Source organism: Panthera tigris, chromosome E2 (genome assembly GCF_018350195.1).
Source record: "Panthera tigris isolate Pti1 chromosome E2, P.tigris_Pti1_mat1.1, whole genome shotgun sequence".
In the NCBI taxonomy this organism is placed as follows: Eukaryota; Metazoa; Chordata; class Mammalia; order Carnivora; family Felidae; genus Panthera; species Panthera tigris.
In genome coordinates, this window is record NC_056674.1 from 49,281,700 (window position 1) to 49,296,723 (window position 15,024).

Genomic DNA, 15,024 nt, shown 5'->3' on the forward strand with positions numbered 1-15,024 from the left:
AGTGGCATATGGCCAAGGCGTGCGTGGCATTTGGGAGGGCTCCAGAGGGCCACCCTGCTGCTCCACGCTCTCAGGGGACAGCTGCCTGAGCCGCAGGGAGGCAAGGTGCCACCTGGTCATGGGTGGTCGAGGAGGTACGGCTCTATGCCTTCCTCCCACAGGTGATCAGCCGTCTGGTTTGGAGCTAGTGAGGAGGAAGGGTATTAAACACTTTGTTACTCAGAGACTGATTATTTGTTTGCCTGGATTTTATTCCTCCCTATCGCTGCTGCCCACTAGAGCCCCTGGGGAAAGGATCTAAATGGAGAATAAAACTCAAACCAGCTGCCAGTGACTTCTGATAAGTTTCACCGATGGGCCTGTCGCAGGGAGAGCACTGGCGAAACAGGGGGATTCGGGAGCTGTGATAAATAGCAATTAATGAAGGAGAAATCGGGTCTAGGGTGTATCCAGATTGTAATTCTCCATGTTGACTCTGACCCCCACATGACTGTAGCCATCTGCGGTTTCTGTGTTTATTGTGGACGTGCTTGGTTTGGAGGAGACATTTCACACCGTTTTCCTGTCTTTCAGGTTTCAAGTGCCCCATTTGTTCCAAGTCTGTGGCTTCTGATGAGATGGAAATGCACTTTATAATGTGTCTGAGCAAACCTCGCCTCTCCTACAATGGTAAGGGTTTGGCGGGGGGTGGGGGAGTCTCCAACTCAGGGTCTTCCCGAGTTCGAGTGGTTCTGGGCAACCTTTGCACCCCCCTTTCTGGCGGGAATGCCTGCGTGGTGTTGAGGAATCCGACTTTTGAAGGCGTCTCGGTGCACCAGCTGGAGAGGCAGCCGAGTGGAGCAGGAAGGCGGCCCAGGGGTCAGGCCCGTGGCACCCAGAAGTCTCTTGGGTGCCCAGGCTTCTGCCCCCTTAGTTCCTTGCACCTCAGGTTGGGAGATGCGGCCTTTGCCCATTTACACACCTGAGGGCAGAGGGCCTGGAGGGGACGCCACCTCTCCTTGGGGAAGGGGACATCTGTGCTGCTGGTGTGCACGGAGTGCTTAAGCCTTGGCGTCCACAGCAGAATACATTCACCAAGTGGACACCCTTCAGGGATTCAAAATGCTGACCTGCCACCTGGTCGCTCCACCAAGGCCCCACTGCTTCCTGCTTCAGAGCCGAGCAGTGAACACAACAGGTAGAATCGCCAGGCCAGGCCGTTCCTAATGTGGTGCCTCTGTGGACAGTGAGCATCAGCGTCTGCCTCCATCACTGACTGACTGGACAGTCTGAGAGGCAAGAGCTTAGCAGAGGTTTAGTTTCCAGGTCCATGAAATGGAGCTGTCAGTAACCTGGCTGTGAGGATTTTTGTCAGAACAAAGTAAGATATTCACACCTAAAACCCGTCAATACAGAGCCTGACCCGTGGTCAGTGCTCAGGAAGTTACAGCTGGCATTGATCAGAGACAGTCACCCTCAAAGATGTGAGCCCATCCGTGGGTTGGTTGCCTTTCGTTTTCCAGAGTGGACTGGCCTCTGTGTAGTGCTGGGTGCCGTGGGCTTCCACCCTGTGTTCACTCTCGTGTGCTTAGTCTGGTCCTCAAACCGTGTTCATCAGAGAACTGCGCCTTCTGCAAGGCACTAGATCTGAGGGGCATGTGCTCCGGCCCCGTCACGGGGCTCCTTTTGGGGTTAAAGTCATAGCGGTGCTCGGGACAAGTTCTGTGATTTCTCAGAGCCTGTGGACTGGATGGGAGGTGAGCCTCTGATCGCTTGAACCCCCTCCTGACGATGAAGGTTTTCTGAGTAGATTCTCCTTACAGAGCGGTCCTTGGGCTCCTGCCTCCACACAGCGTTAGCCCAGGAGGCCTGATGATTCCAGATTGTTCCCTCGAGGTAAATCTGACAAATCTGACATTCGTTCTCCTATAAACACACCCTACTATTCTCTTATCTCTGATTTACTTGCTCAGCAGAAAGATCTTGAGTACCTGTGGGCAGGCCGGTTATCTGCTTGTCTCCACGATACTCAGTCTGGTCGTATTTGCTCAGGTCAGAGGACCAGCCGCAGGGAACGTCGTGGCCCCACCTCTGCCCCCAGCATTTCCTTCCCCTTCATCTGCTACCTGGTGCCCAGGAAGCCCTTCTTCTTCCCTATGGACAGCCTCTCACTGTCCCTAGACACTGACCGCTGCCACATCTCTGAAACTTGTCATGTGAGCTCTGGGCTTCCTGTCAGACTCGTCAGCGTACGTTCCTTAAAGGATGTTCCAGCTCTACTTTGTCATGTTCCTCGTCTCTGCCTGGGGCCATGGAGGGAGCGGAGTCTTCTCCCGTGGCCCACAGCCCTCCCCAGCCATGGCCCAGAAACTGTGTTCACTTATTCTCCACATGTGCAGAGCCCTCATGAAGACCGCTTTTTGTCCTGTGGGTTGCTGGGGAGAGTTCTCTGTAGACACTGCCTTGCTGTCATAACACAAAGCAGCCTCAGAGTGGGTTCCACGCGAGAGGACTGGGCTCTTGATGTCATCAGGGAGAACTTTGCAAGGGCAGCTGTGGAGGACAGAGTGCTCTTGGGGCCACCTGAGTGAGAAGTACCCACATGGCCCATTAGGAGAACAGGAAAGGCGAGAGACTTGTAAGTGCCCCGTGCTGCCTGGAGCTCTCCTCCTTGCCCACAGCCACAGGGAAGGGGCCCTTGTCCCTCTCCCCTCATTTCCACAGGAGAGCCAGCTTGGCAGCTCAGCCTGAGCACAAGCCACCCGCAGAAGCCACACTCAGAGTCAGAGTCCCCTTAGAAGAAGAGGAAGTTGACCAACCAGCGTGAGACCCAACTACAGCTGTTCTCAGTTCTGTTCCATTTTCCACTCCTCCTCTAATTGAAGGGCCGCCTCTTCAGGATGTGAGTGTGTGTGTGTGTGTGTGTGTGTGTGTGTGTGTGTGTGTGTAAACTAGAGGCTCAAGCACCTCCTTTACAAAAGTCAACCCTTTACCACCAGAGGCAAGGAGAGGCATGTTGTGTCTGGTCCTTTCAGTGGAATTTGATCTAAGGGGATGGAGAGGTTTCAGAAATGGCGGGCTGGCCTCTCTGTGTGCACTTAATGCCTGATAGCCAGTCTCTGTGTTTTGTGAAGACATCTAAACCTTCCAGATAAGAGAAGGCATTTGCCACTGGGGATATGTATGTGGAGTGGGAGTCTCCAGAACTTGTCTAGGGCCTATTCTAGCTCACACAGAGCACAGGCATTTCAGGGACCATAGGCCAAAGTCCCAGGTCAGGACATCTGGGTGTTTACTTTGGTTTTGCCAATAACCTGTTTTACGCCTGATCTCTCATCATCCCCACCAACTTCACTTTATCTTTTCTATTAAAAAAAAATGTGAGAAGACTTCTTTATGTTCTTTAATCTGTGAAGTATAGAGCTCTCAGAATCTTCTGGAAAGTAGGCAAGATGAGGCTTTCTTAGTGAATAGAGAGAAAAGTGCTATTTTCTTATGAAGATTCACCAGAACTCCTGGTCACTCCCCTGGAGATTTCTCATGTGTACACACACACACACACACACACACACACACATACACTTTCCGTAATTGCTGGCACTAATTGGGGAAATTTCTAGAAAATTTGCAGCGGTTATGTAAGATGAAATTTAGTTAACCACCAAAGGAAAAAAAGTAGAAACCTCCTAAATGAGGCAGATAGAAAGTAGTATTTTTCTTATTATGAGGGTTGGCCTGAGCTGTGGATTGGAAAGCCTCCAGTAGCGGCCTGCCAGATTAAAAAAAAAAATTTAGGAAAGGCAAGACTAGATTAACTGGTTCACCCAGTGCTCAAGAGAAATGTGCAGGCCAGTAACTGGTGCTCCCAGGGCAAGCACCTGGCTAGGAAGGCTTGTGAGTAGTTGCCCCATGCTGAGGGTGTAGGATGGGTGCAGGGCCCCAGAGCACTGAATGTTCCATCCTTCTCCTCATCCACAGGTGGCTCTGAGCTCAGGACCCCTGGGAGATGAGGGAGGAATTGGGGGGACCCGCTTTTGTGGATAAATGCAGTGAGCTTGAATGGCCCTTTAATTTCTCTCCATGTGCAACATCTATTTGTGGTTCTGAGACCAAGGAACTCACCCTCAAGAATATGCACTCAAGGAGCTCCTGGGTGGCTCAGTCAGTTAAACATTCGACTCTTGATTTCAGCTCAGGTCATGACAATCTCATGGTTCTTGGGTTCGAGTCCCACATTGGGCTCTGTGCTGGTGGCACGGAGCCCGCTTGGGATTCTCTGTCTCCCTCTCTCTCTGCCCCTCCCTGTTTGCGCGCTCCCTCTCTCTCAAAATAAATAAATAAACATTAGAGAAAAAAAAGAATATGCTCTTAAATTTTGATCTTCACATTGCTCAGCTAGCAGTACGAGCCTTGAGATTGGATGGGGCACTTGATTTTGCTATGAACAAAATAGAACCATAATACTGTCGGGGGCGTGACAGATGGCCAGCTGTCAGTGGAAGGTTTAGGGGGCCCACATTCCAAGACTAGCCAGGAGTCCTTGGCCCTGGTAGATTCTGGGGGGTTTTAGGTTCCTTTGCCAGCAGTGTTAAGGAGAGCTTGGTTGCTATCAAAGTAGCTTCAGGAGATTGTCTCCCCTCAGCTTTCTTTCTTCTCTTTCTTTCTTCTTCTGGACCCATGCTCTGCTTCTAAGGTCCTGACTACCCTCTTCCCTCCTCTCCGCCAAAAGTCATTGCCCCCGACTTTAGGGCTCTTAAAATGCTGCATGCCACACAAAGTTTCTTTAATGGAGAGGGAATCTGACTCCCTAAAAAGGCAGGAATGCCTCCTTCGAGTTTACCCCAAGGCAGCAGACTTGTGTAAACGGTGCTTATCTGGCCTGTGTCCCTGCTGAGAGCCTGTGGTTGGCATGGAAATGCCTTTTCTTAGGCCTGGGGGAGCCAGGTCCTCGCCTTGGAGTGTGCCCAGCCCAGTGGGGCACTGGCAGGGGCTACCGTTAGATGCTTCGGCAGTGCCGGACTCGGAGGTGTCGGTCCTGGTGCCCCTCCTACAGGAAGAGGGCTGGTGACCGGAGGGCCACTGGGAGAGCGGGGAACCCGTGGGCAGGAGACCCACAGGGGCTTGCCGCAGTGGGGAAATCAGAATCGGGTAGTTACAGAAGAGACTTGAGCTGGGTCGCCATGGGGAGCCTCAGTAGGGATGAAGCCCTCCGGGCGCAAGCTTTATTGGCTGCCCCCTCTTGGCCACCATCATTGCAGTCCAGCCCACCAGAACAACTGGAGCGTGCCCCACAGTCTGGGGCGTTAGGGTGGGGACGCCACTGCTGGGAGGGGAACCCTCTGCTCCAAGTTTCCCCTTTTCCTGGAGATTCCCCAAGAAGGGAGCCGGCGAAACCGGCGCCGATGGCACTGCTCCTCCCTGTCCCCCAGGAGACTGGGCCAGCAGCTCTGCCCTTGTTGAGGAGACCAGGCTGTGCTGCACCTGGGCAGGAAATGAGGCCAGGAGGCGGGGCCAGTGTCTCTGCGTCATTTGCTAAGGGTTCTCCCTCTGGCTCCTACCTTCCTTCCCGCCAGGGCTTTGACTGCCATTAAGCACCAGAGGAAATGCATTATGTATCGTCCTGCTCTCAGCTGCTGGCTCCGAGCTGCACCAACTTCAGCTTTCCCTCCAGGCTGCCAGCAGAAAGGGATCAGTAGCTATTTGGGCCTTCCTGCCCCCTCCATGCCGCCAGACCAGCCGTTCGCGCAGTCCCTTGGGGAACGTGGAGCCAGCACTCCACGGGGCAGTCAAGCCCAACATGGCAGCCCTACACCTAGGTTCCTCCACCCCCCACCCCCCGGAGCCCCTGCATGCACACAGTCACAAGAAGAAGAAGATCTGAAGTTGTGGGTGAGATGGGTGGTGTTTTCCGGCCCCAAGGGAAGAGACTCCATCACCTGGTCTTTTAAGGAAGGGAGGTAAGGTGGCCACGTGGAACTTGTCTTGGGAGTCATGGCCACTTACCAGCTGCATGAGCTGATCCAGAGACTCCCACAGGGTCTTTAGGACTCACTGAGATGTTTCTGTGAAGTTCTGGCATACAGCTGGCCCCAAAGAAATGAAGCCTCCTTTTCTCCTCCTCCTGCATCTTGCTTTGACAAATAGCAGCTGTCAGAGTGCCCCTCTACCCCGTATCTCAAGGCAGGAGTAGAAGTATGCAGCCCCTCCCCAACCCCAGTCCCTGCCCTGGTGTCAACCTCTCCCACTGTGGTGCCAGAGAGCTTTGCCTCTCGTTTGGCTCCCTCATCCATTTGGACGGATAGATATTGGCATCACTTAGCACCACTCCCACTCAGACCAGACACTTCTAAACTCCCTCTTGGGCAGTGGCATTGGCTTTGCACAGGGCATCAGGGGCCTGGTGGGGCAGGGAGTGGAAGGGGGGTGGGGTGGGGTTGTCGGGAGCCAATAAGAAAAAGGCAGAAAGCACAGCTTCATCCCTGTTTTCTCATCAACCAGCATCAGTTGAGGCCCCTCCTCTGGGGACATCAAAGGACGTTTGTGTCCCTGGTGGCCTCAATTTGTGCCAGGCCCAGGGTCCTCGGCTTTGTGCCTCGAGGTTCCTGACAGCAGGCAGCAGCCTCCCACAAGAAGTGTATGGAAGTCTTGGAGGAGCTAGTTGATAGCCAACCGTCAGCCCTAGCCATTTCCACTCCCCTGCTGAGCTCCCACGGACATCTGGGGGCTGCTGACTCCAGGGCCCCAGGGATTGGGACAGGAAGTTTTACTCAACCTGCTCAGGCCTGTGGCCGGATCTGTGTACCGCCTGCCTTCCGCTGTGGGAAGAATACTGCTCCCTGGGCACCGCGCCGGGTGTGGGTGCCACTGGCTTCCCCAGGCTGTCAGGGCCCCAGCCCTGAGCTCCCCTGTCCCACGGGCTTCCAGGCCCGGTGCTGCAGCCCCAGGCTGGCTGGTGAGGCGCAACACCGCACTGTGTGCGAATGGTAATTGATTGTTTCTAAGAAGATGCATCTGACCTTCGTGTGCTCAAACCAGAGTCCTTGATAAGAAAAGGAACCACCCTGTGCCTCCTATGTCTTCCCCTAGTGACATCCAGTATGAAAAGAGGGGAGAGTCGAGCAAACCTCAGGCCTTCTCTCCATTCCTGGCTCCCTTCCTATATCTCTGTCACCTCTGCTCTGGCCTGGAGCCAGTGCAGGTGGAGAGCGCAGCCAGCAGCTCGGGAAGCTTTGGGGACCCAGGGAATTCTAACCTACCCATTGGGCTCACGGCTGGGATATCAGTCAGTGGGGGGAAATGCAGAGGACACTAATTGGGAATCTGTAACATTACTGTACCCCAGGGATAGGAATCATCCATAAGTGGGGAGGAAGGGAGGAACCATGAAACGGGGCTGGGGCCCAGACTCACTTTCCCCCTGGGATGCCTGAGGCGGACAGGGCTCCCAGGAAGGTCCGTGGTACAACTCTGCCCCCTCAAAGCTAGACTGTTTTCCTTCCCATCTTTATTGGGGTGTTTTCCTCCAGTGTTTTATTATGAAACTATGAAACATACAGCAGAGTCTGAGGGTTTTGCAGTGAACACGCAGAGAACCCAGAGTCTGAAGTCTGCGTCTTACGGTACTTGCTCTGTCACACCTCTGTCCACCAGCCCATCCTATCTTTTGATGCATTTCAGAGCCAAATGAAAACACCAGTACTTTTCTTTATTGGCGCTTTTCATTGTAAAAGCAATGCACGTGCAAACAAATTTCAAAATATATAAAGACATTTTTCTTCTAGTCCTCCTTTCCTTCACCATCAGAGTGTATATTCTCCCAGGCGTTTTCTGTGCCAACACAACCAGGTGGATACACACATACATTTCAATCTGGAGGGTATCTGGTGCTTTAAGAAATGGGATCCTGCCCTTTTACCCATCTGCCACTTGCCACATTCGGAGTCTGAGGCTTCCCTCCCCTTGGCAGACTGATGATGTGCCATTTGCTTTTTCCGTTCTTGTCACCCTTTCAGGTGGGCCTGTGGGTTAACCTGATGTTAACAAAAAGTGACCACAATTGTATTGGCCGGGAAGCAGAGGGTGACTTCTGTCACAGCTCAAGTGCACAGGGACTTCAGTATTGACCTGGTCCTATCTTAGGCTTTTTCCTCAGGGTTCTTGGTGGGGAGCTTTGAGGCACCTTAGCCTTCTAGGCCCTGAAGAATTCTCGTTTTGAGGGCACCTGGGTGGCTTAGTTAAGCATCCGACTCTTGATCTGAGCTCAGGTCTTGATCTCAGAGTCATGAGATCAAGCCCTTCATTGGGCTGTGCTCTGGGCATGAACGTACTTTTAAAAAAGGCGGTGGGGGGCACCTGGGTGGCTCAATGGGTTAAGCAGCTGACTTCAGCTCAGGTCATGACCTCACGGTTCATGGGTTTGAGCCCCGCGTCGGGCTCTGCTGACAGCTCAGAGCCTGGAACCTGCTTCAGATTCTGTGTTTCCATCTCTCTCTGTCCCTTCCCTGCTCACACTGTCTCTCAAAAATAAATTAAAAAAAAAAAAAAAAAAAGAATCCTTGTTTTCTAGGCCCCACATGTTTTCCTTTCCACCAAAGTCATCAGAGAGCACACAAAAACAGGCGGAGGAGGGCACCAAGCAGAGGGTCCCAGGCCCTGCGCTGCCACTCCCAGGCCCCCATCTCAGGCAAGATGTTTGATTTCTCTGGCTTCCATATCCTCCTTTGCAGAATGGAAATAACACACATGCCCTGCCTCGCTCGTAAGGTTGTGAGGCTCAATTGAACACACACATACAATCTCAGGATGTATCTCGTTTGGTGGTGCTCAAGAACAATTACAATCTTTTAGTAGTGGGGAACTGATCCTGCTTCAGGCTCTTTCTTAACATCCATAACCTCGCCCTCTCGGTATTTCTCTTGTGGTTGGAGAAACTTCTGAGTAACCTTTGCTTCCTTCATCTCTTGCACCTGCCTTCCAGATGTTAGAGTTAGCCCGGGTTCTGTCTTTGGCCTTCTTAGATGTCAGTCAAATCTCTTTATCCCACATGTACACCCGTCACCCACGTCTCTCCTCTAAACCCCACATCTAGACTTGAATAGTCTCCCGGAGGTTTCATTAGTTTGTCCAAATGGAGATGCCCGGTCAGCATCCCCTACCCAACTCTGAACTCACTTGTCCTGCCTGTCCTCCTCCTGGGTCCCCTCTCATAGTGACGAGCACCTGCCACTTGCCTGGCTGCCCTGGTCAGCACACATCATTCCTCCCTTCGTGCCCCCGTGGCTAGTGCAGGCCCTGAATCCATTGCTCCTGCATTGCCGCGTCCGCCTCCACGGTGGGCCCCCCCATCTCTGGGCTCTCTCAGCCCCTTCTCCAGTAGTCAGCAGAGACCAGACGTGATCAGACCGTGTCTCCAGGGCCTCCCAGTGAACCAGATGAAGCCTAGGCACCACAGCAGTACACGAGTCCGTCCCGAGGGAGTTGGTCCCACCTCCCCGTAAGACCCTGCGTCTCTCGGCAGAGGCCATAGCAAGCTTCCTGCGGTTCCCGATGCTTGGGTACTGTTCCCTTTGCCTGGGATGTCCTTCCCTGAACAGTCTCTGCCCTGATAAGGCAGGCATCTGCCATACTCTCACACCTGGGCCTGTGGGCATCGTCAGGCTTCCTAAAAATTCCTGTGGCTGTTCGTTTCCATTTTCTTGTCAGCCTCCCCTGTGAGATTAGGACTTCGATCCTGGGACTGTGGCTTATTCACTGACTTGCCAGTGCCCAGAATGTCACAGAAATTTAATAAAGGGCTGCCGACTCAGCCATGGTGTCTCCCTATTCTGCCCAGGCCTTTCCAGCTGTGGCTGTGCTAGGGGCCTGTGGTGTGCGGTAGCTTCCTTCCATTCATTCTTTTCTGTGGGGGGCCTTTTTCTCCTTTTTAAATTGAATTGCACAACCTAGTAGCGTTCAGGACATTCGCAGTGTTGTGCAACCATCATCTCCATCTAGTTACACATTTTTGGAAGAAAACGCCTGGCACGATTGTACTTTCGTGAGGTATCTAAAATAGAGCCCTTCTCAAAGAGCCAGAGGATAGCGTGGCGGTCGCCAGGGGCTGAGGGATAGGGAAACGGGGAGTCGCCTTTCAGCGGGTGTGGCGTTTCAGTCGTGCCAGATGAAGCAGCTCTGGAGAGCTGGTGCACAGCGTCGTGCCTCCAGTTAGCAACAGTGTAGTGCACACTTGAAAGTCTGTTGAGAGGGTAGATCTTGTGGTAAGTGTTCTTACCATCCAAAAGGGAGAAAAAGAAAACCCCTCACCCGTAAAAAAGCCACTCCCCGTCCCCTCCTGCCCCAGCCCCTGATCTGCTTTTTGTCCACATTGGCCTGTCGTGCACATTTCACATAATGGAATCGTTTAGTAGGTGACTTTTTGTGTCTGCCTTCTCAGCACGGTGTTTTTGCAGTCTGTCCACATCGTGGCCTACCTTGGTTCTTCGCTCCTTTTCACGGCTGAGTAATATTCCACAGTGTAGATGGCCCACGTCTGTTTATCCACTGACCAGTTGGGCGGGGGATATGGGCTGATTCCACCTGTTGGCTGTTGTGCACTCATGAGTCGTTGCCGAGCACCTGTCTCTTCCGTTCCCTCTTGCCTCGTACCCGTACCATGCTTTTCCAAACCAGAACTCCACGCAGCCCCTGGTCTGTGTGTCTGTCTGGGGGACGCTCTGTTCAGGGAAATAGTTTGCCTCTGCTACGTGCCTGTCCCCCTCCCAGCCCTCTTCAGCCTCCATCCTCTGCCCCTCGTTTGGTGATTAATCCCATTTGTCTTCAGATAATTCACGTGCCGTGTGCGTGTCTTGTCTCTGCAGTACCTTCAGGTCAAGGTACCCTTGGTCTTCTGTGTCGCCCACAGAGCCTTGCCCACTTCAGGGGACCCAGGCGGTCCCAACCAGCTCCTAGACCCCTGCCTGCCTTGCACCACCTGTCTGCTGGCCACTGACCCTCTCCCACTCTCCTCTGTCCTCCCTTTGCAGATGACGTGCTGACTAAAGACGCGGGTGAGTGTGTGATCTGCCTGGAGGAGCTGCTTCAGGGGGACACGATAGCCAGGCTGCCCTGCCTGTGCATTTATCACAAAAGGTACGAAAGGGTCGGCAGGGCCAGCTCAGCCCCATCCGAGACCCCAGAGGGCTCCTTCTGTGCAGGTGGGGGAGAGAAGGACGGACCCTCAGCACTAGCCATTCTGTCCCTTTCGGTTGCGGGATGACCTCTCCTCCCTGCCAAGGGCTCTGAGAGGGGTCGAAGCAGAGGCCCGCAGATAGAAGGTCTGAACATGCCAAGTGTAGGGCAGAGCAGGTCTCTGGTCTGATGGCCTGGAGGGTGGGGGCTGACGGGGAGACCCGTGGAACCCCACAGGTTGGAGGCACTTAGGACCCCGCCTGGAAGGTTGATTCGCCATCCGTCTCCTTGAGCCTTATCTTCCTCCGCGGGCCCCTCTCCTCCACGGTGTGAGGACCGTCATCTGTGCCAGAGAGGCAACAGGGAGGGGTGTGCGAGCCGCCCCTGCACCCGCCCCTTCTCCCCAGAGGGCCAGAGGCAGGAATAGCCACTACCTGTGGGGCCACGGCACTGAAAGCTGCTATAATTAGCGGGGCTGAGATTTGTCCTCAGGCTCCAGTATGAGCCTCGTTCTTGTTTCCAGCTGGAAAGAAGACACCTCCTTACCCAAGACAGGAGGACGCTCTGTGCCATCTGCTCTCGGCTCCTTGAGTCCCAGAGCTTCTCCTGACACGCGGGCTTTTCCAAAGCCCGATTCACAGGGCTGTTGGCCATGAGGTGGTCGTGGCTCCTGGTACCCGGACGTGGCCAGTTTATGAGAGGCTCCAGGTCGGGGTGGGGCGAGGGGGTGTTCTTGGCCTGGGCCCAGCACAGATTGCTCCAGTGTCCCCAGAAGGCACCACTCAGAATCAGAAGATAGAAATCTTTGGCTCTGGGGGAGAACGGTGCAAATTATCTACCTGGTTCCTGTCTTTGAAAATTACACTATGTTGGTACATAAGTCAGAAAGCTGTTTTGGGCAATCTCTGTTCCCTGTCTGGTTCAAATGGTCCTTTCTGTGAACACTGGAGACCAGGGTTTCACTGTTAGCCTCCTGTCTGGCCCTCCCCAGCAATGTCCCTAAGCTGGAGGGCTGGGCCTCCCCTTCCCACTTCTCTGGGACAGGCTCCATGCCGTGTGCCCACCACAGCTGACCAAGCTCCGTAGAGCCTGGGGATCTCCTGAAGGTCCCACCAGGGAGGGAGCCTCAGGCTGTCCCTTTGATGGAAGAAGGGGTTCCCGGGACCCCAGTGCCCAGAGCAACGGCCAGCCTGCTGGGTCTCGGTTTCCATCTGCTTGTGCTTTAAGCCCGAGAGATGGTGGGCTCACTGCCCTGCCTGGCCCTCCAGCTCTCACCTTCCCCCTGGTAGCTGTTGCCTCTCTCGAACCCCCATGTAGGCGAGGCCTTGGTCCCTCTCAGGGCCACACTCGCCGTTTCCTGCCGGCACCCAGATCCGCCCAATCCTGTACCCATCGTGCCGGGCTGATGCCTCGGGCTGAGCCAAGATCCGTCCTGGTTCTCTCCTTCCTGCTTCAAAATGTGGGTGTATGGGGACACGCTTGTTTTTCCCTGAGGCGCGAGCAAGTGAGATTTAGCAAACTCCTGATCAGAAGCCTGACCCTTGGAGAGCGCCCTGTAAGGAGTGGCTTGGTCCACGGGTAACATGTCTCCCCTTGCCACCTCCCTGCCTCAGTTGCATAGATTCGTGGTTTGAAGTGAACAGATCTTGTCCAGAACATCCTGCGGACTGACCCTGCTGGGCTCGCTTGCTGACTCCTCTCAAAGGTGAGCCTGTGGTTGGGGGTGCTCCGGGCTCAAGACCGAGGCTCGAGTCACTCTGGGGCCTGGAGGTAGGGGAGCATCTCGTCAGTGGTTCTGTGGGGGAGGTGATTCTCCAGGAAGGACAGGAAGTACAAACTCCCATGGTTATGAAGGGGAGCTTCAGCAGAACTAGGTTCTTTGGAAAGAGGCCAGTGTGTGCAGACATCTAGAGTGAATCTCCCTGAGGAAGGTTCAGAAAGACCCTCTCGGAAGGTGCCGGGTGGGAGGGGACCGACACTGGGTTCTCCCCAGCCCCGCCTTGTGCGTGAGGGGCGGCCCGAGTCAAGCCTGCGTCTCGGGGTCTCTGCCTCTTCGGGGACAGGGGTGGACATCAGCCTTACTAAACAAGACACCCTGTGGGACAGTGCCCTGTACTCTGTGGTGCTCATCAGTGATCACCTTAACCGCTGCTCTTCTGCCCGCAGGCCACCTCCCTCACGCTCACACACAGCCACACTCACACATACTCACACCCACATACTCTCGCCTACCCTCACACACTCATCCGCTTCCAGATGAATCAGCCACAGTAGGCCAGCACGACTACCTTTCCCTCCAGATGTGCACACGTGGTCCCCTGTATAACCGTCCAATCTGACTGTCCCTTTCTTCCCCAGGGCACCTTGCTTTTCTGCTGACCATCCTCGCCCGTCCCCCATCCCACCTGTCCCTTGCGAGTCCTGGGCTAGCACTTTCTTTTTTTCTGGCAAACAGACAAAAACCCCATGGAAACCAAAACCCTGACTCCACCTCATCTCACATCCAAAGGTTTTGGGGCCTCTTTTCTTCTCTCTCTCTCTCTCCCTTGTTTTTGTTTTGTCTTCCTTTGTTCTTCATTAGGTTTATTTTATTTATTCCAAGTAAACTCCCAGAACAGCTGATGATGTCAGACAAATCAGGGACATTTGCTCTTTTTACCTTCCCCTCAAAAACTGAGGACATGGGGAGAAGAAAAAGCAAGGGTGAGAGTGAGGCAGAGGGACTGGGCCGGCGCCGGAGCGGGAGTCCAAATCCCGGCGTGACTTCTGGCTTCGGGCCCCGGAGCGGAACCACAGACGCCCGGCCAGCCTCGGCAGGATGCACGCGGCCGGCCTCGCCGACACGGCGCGACTTACGTGTTACGATCCACACAGGGACCGGCCAGCCCCCGTTCCCGAGAGGAGGCATCGGACACGGGCAGAGCTGAGCTGGGGACACCAGTGGGAACAGGGCACCCCTTCTGCACTGACTTCCAGAGAATGGTTCTCCCTTTCTCCCTGAGGACACCAAATGGATGAGAGCGAGTTTGAGAGAAGAAAGAATCAACCGCCATCCTTCCCCTCACCCCTCATCCCAGGAGGGAAAGGGCATTTTCTTTTTCACCTTTGAAAGGCGTTGTGGGTCTGTCTAAAGTGTTTACAAAAAAAAAAAAAAAATTATAAAAAAAAAGTCTAGTGTCGACTGGTGTTTTCCCTCGTGATGTTTACAGATTGCTGTCTGCTGCCCAGCTAGAACCCACTCAGTGACAGAACCGAGCAGGGCCACACGCCCCGATGGCCCAGGAGCAGGCACACGTGGCCTCCTCCCATGCCCGGCACCCCCACCGGCCCTCTCTATCACCAACCACTCTGCCTTGGGTATTTTGGGGTTGTTTTTTTTTTCCTCCATTCTTCTGGCTTGGTTTTGCACATTTCTCCCCCAGGACCCTGATATGTAACTTTATTGCCAAAAAAAACAACCCGTCAAGGACCTACTCCTCTCCTTTTCCTTTTCCTCTTCCTCCCTCCCCTCCTGGTTCTGGTCAGTTCAGAGGATTTAACAATCACAAGTGTCCTGCAAAAATGCCTGAACATTTTTCTTAGACCCTTGCGGATTTTTTTTTTTCCAGAAAACTTAAACAGACAAAAGACTTATTAAAGGAATATGTACAGTTACCCCTGTTTTCAGGCACTCTGTTTGAGAACATTTTAGCCATTGATGTTCACACGTGGCATCAGCCCATGCAAGATAGGTTTCTGTATTTATATATTAAAATACAAAAAAAAAACAACCTTATAAAATGTTTAAAAAAAATGTTCAAAGCTTGGAGACAAAGCTTTCTTCATTAGTCAAGGTGTTTTGATATGGTATTAAAATGTCTAATAAAAGATGCACTGTGT

At 53.6% G+C, this 15,024-nt stretch overlaps 1 protein-coding gene across 2 annotated transcripts in view; it reads left to right on the plus strand.

The window, feature by feature from the left end:
• The window catches only part of ZNRF1 (zinc and ring finger 1), a 104,025-nt gene extending 89,144 nt beyond the window's left edge, over positions 1–14,881 (plus strand). Inside the window, exons 2-5 of one of the 2 annotated variants that reach the window (XM_015538011.2) lie at positions 574–669; positions 11,001–11,106; positions 12,759–12,850; positions 14,020–14,881. In XM_015538011.2, the coding sequence (XP_015393497.2) occupies positions 574–669; positions 11,001–11,106; positions 12,759–12,816 (260 nt within the window). In that variant the 3' untranslated portion in view covers positions 12,817–12,850; positions 14,020–14,881. The other variant, XM_042970563.1, reaches the window with a different exon arrangement.
• The last annotated feature ends 143 nt before the right edge of the window (positions 14,882–15,024 follow it).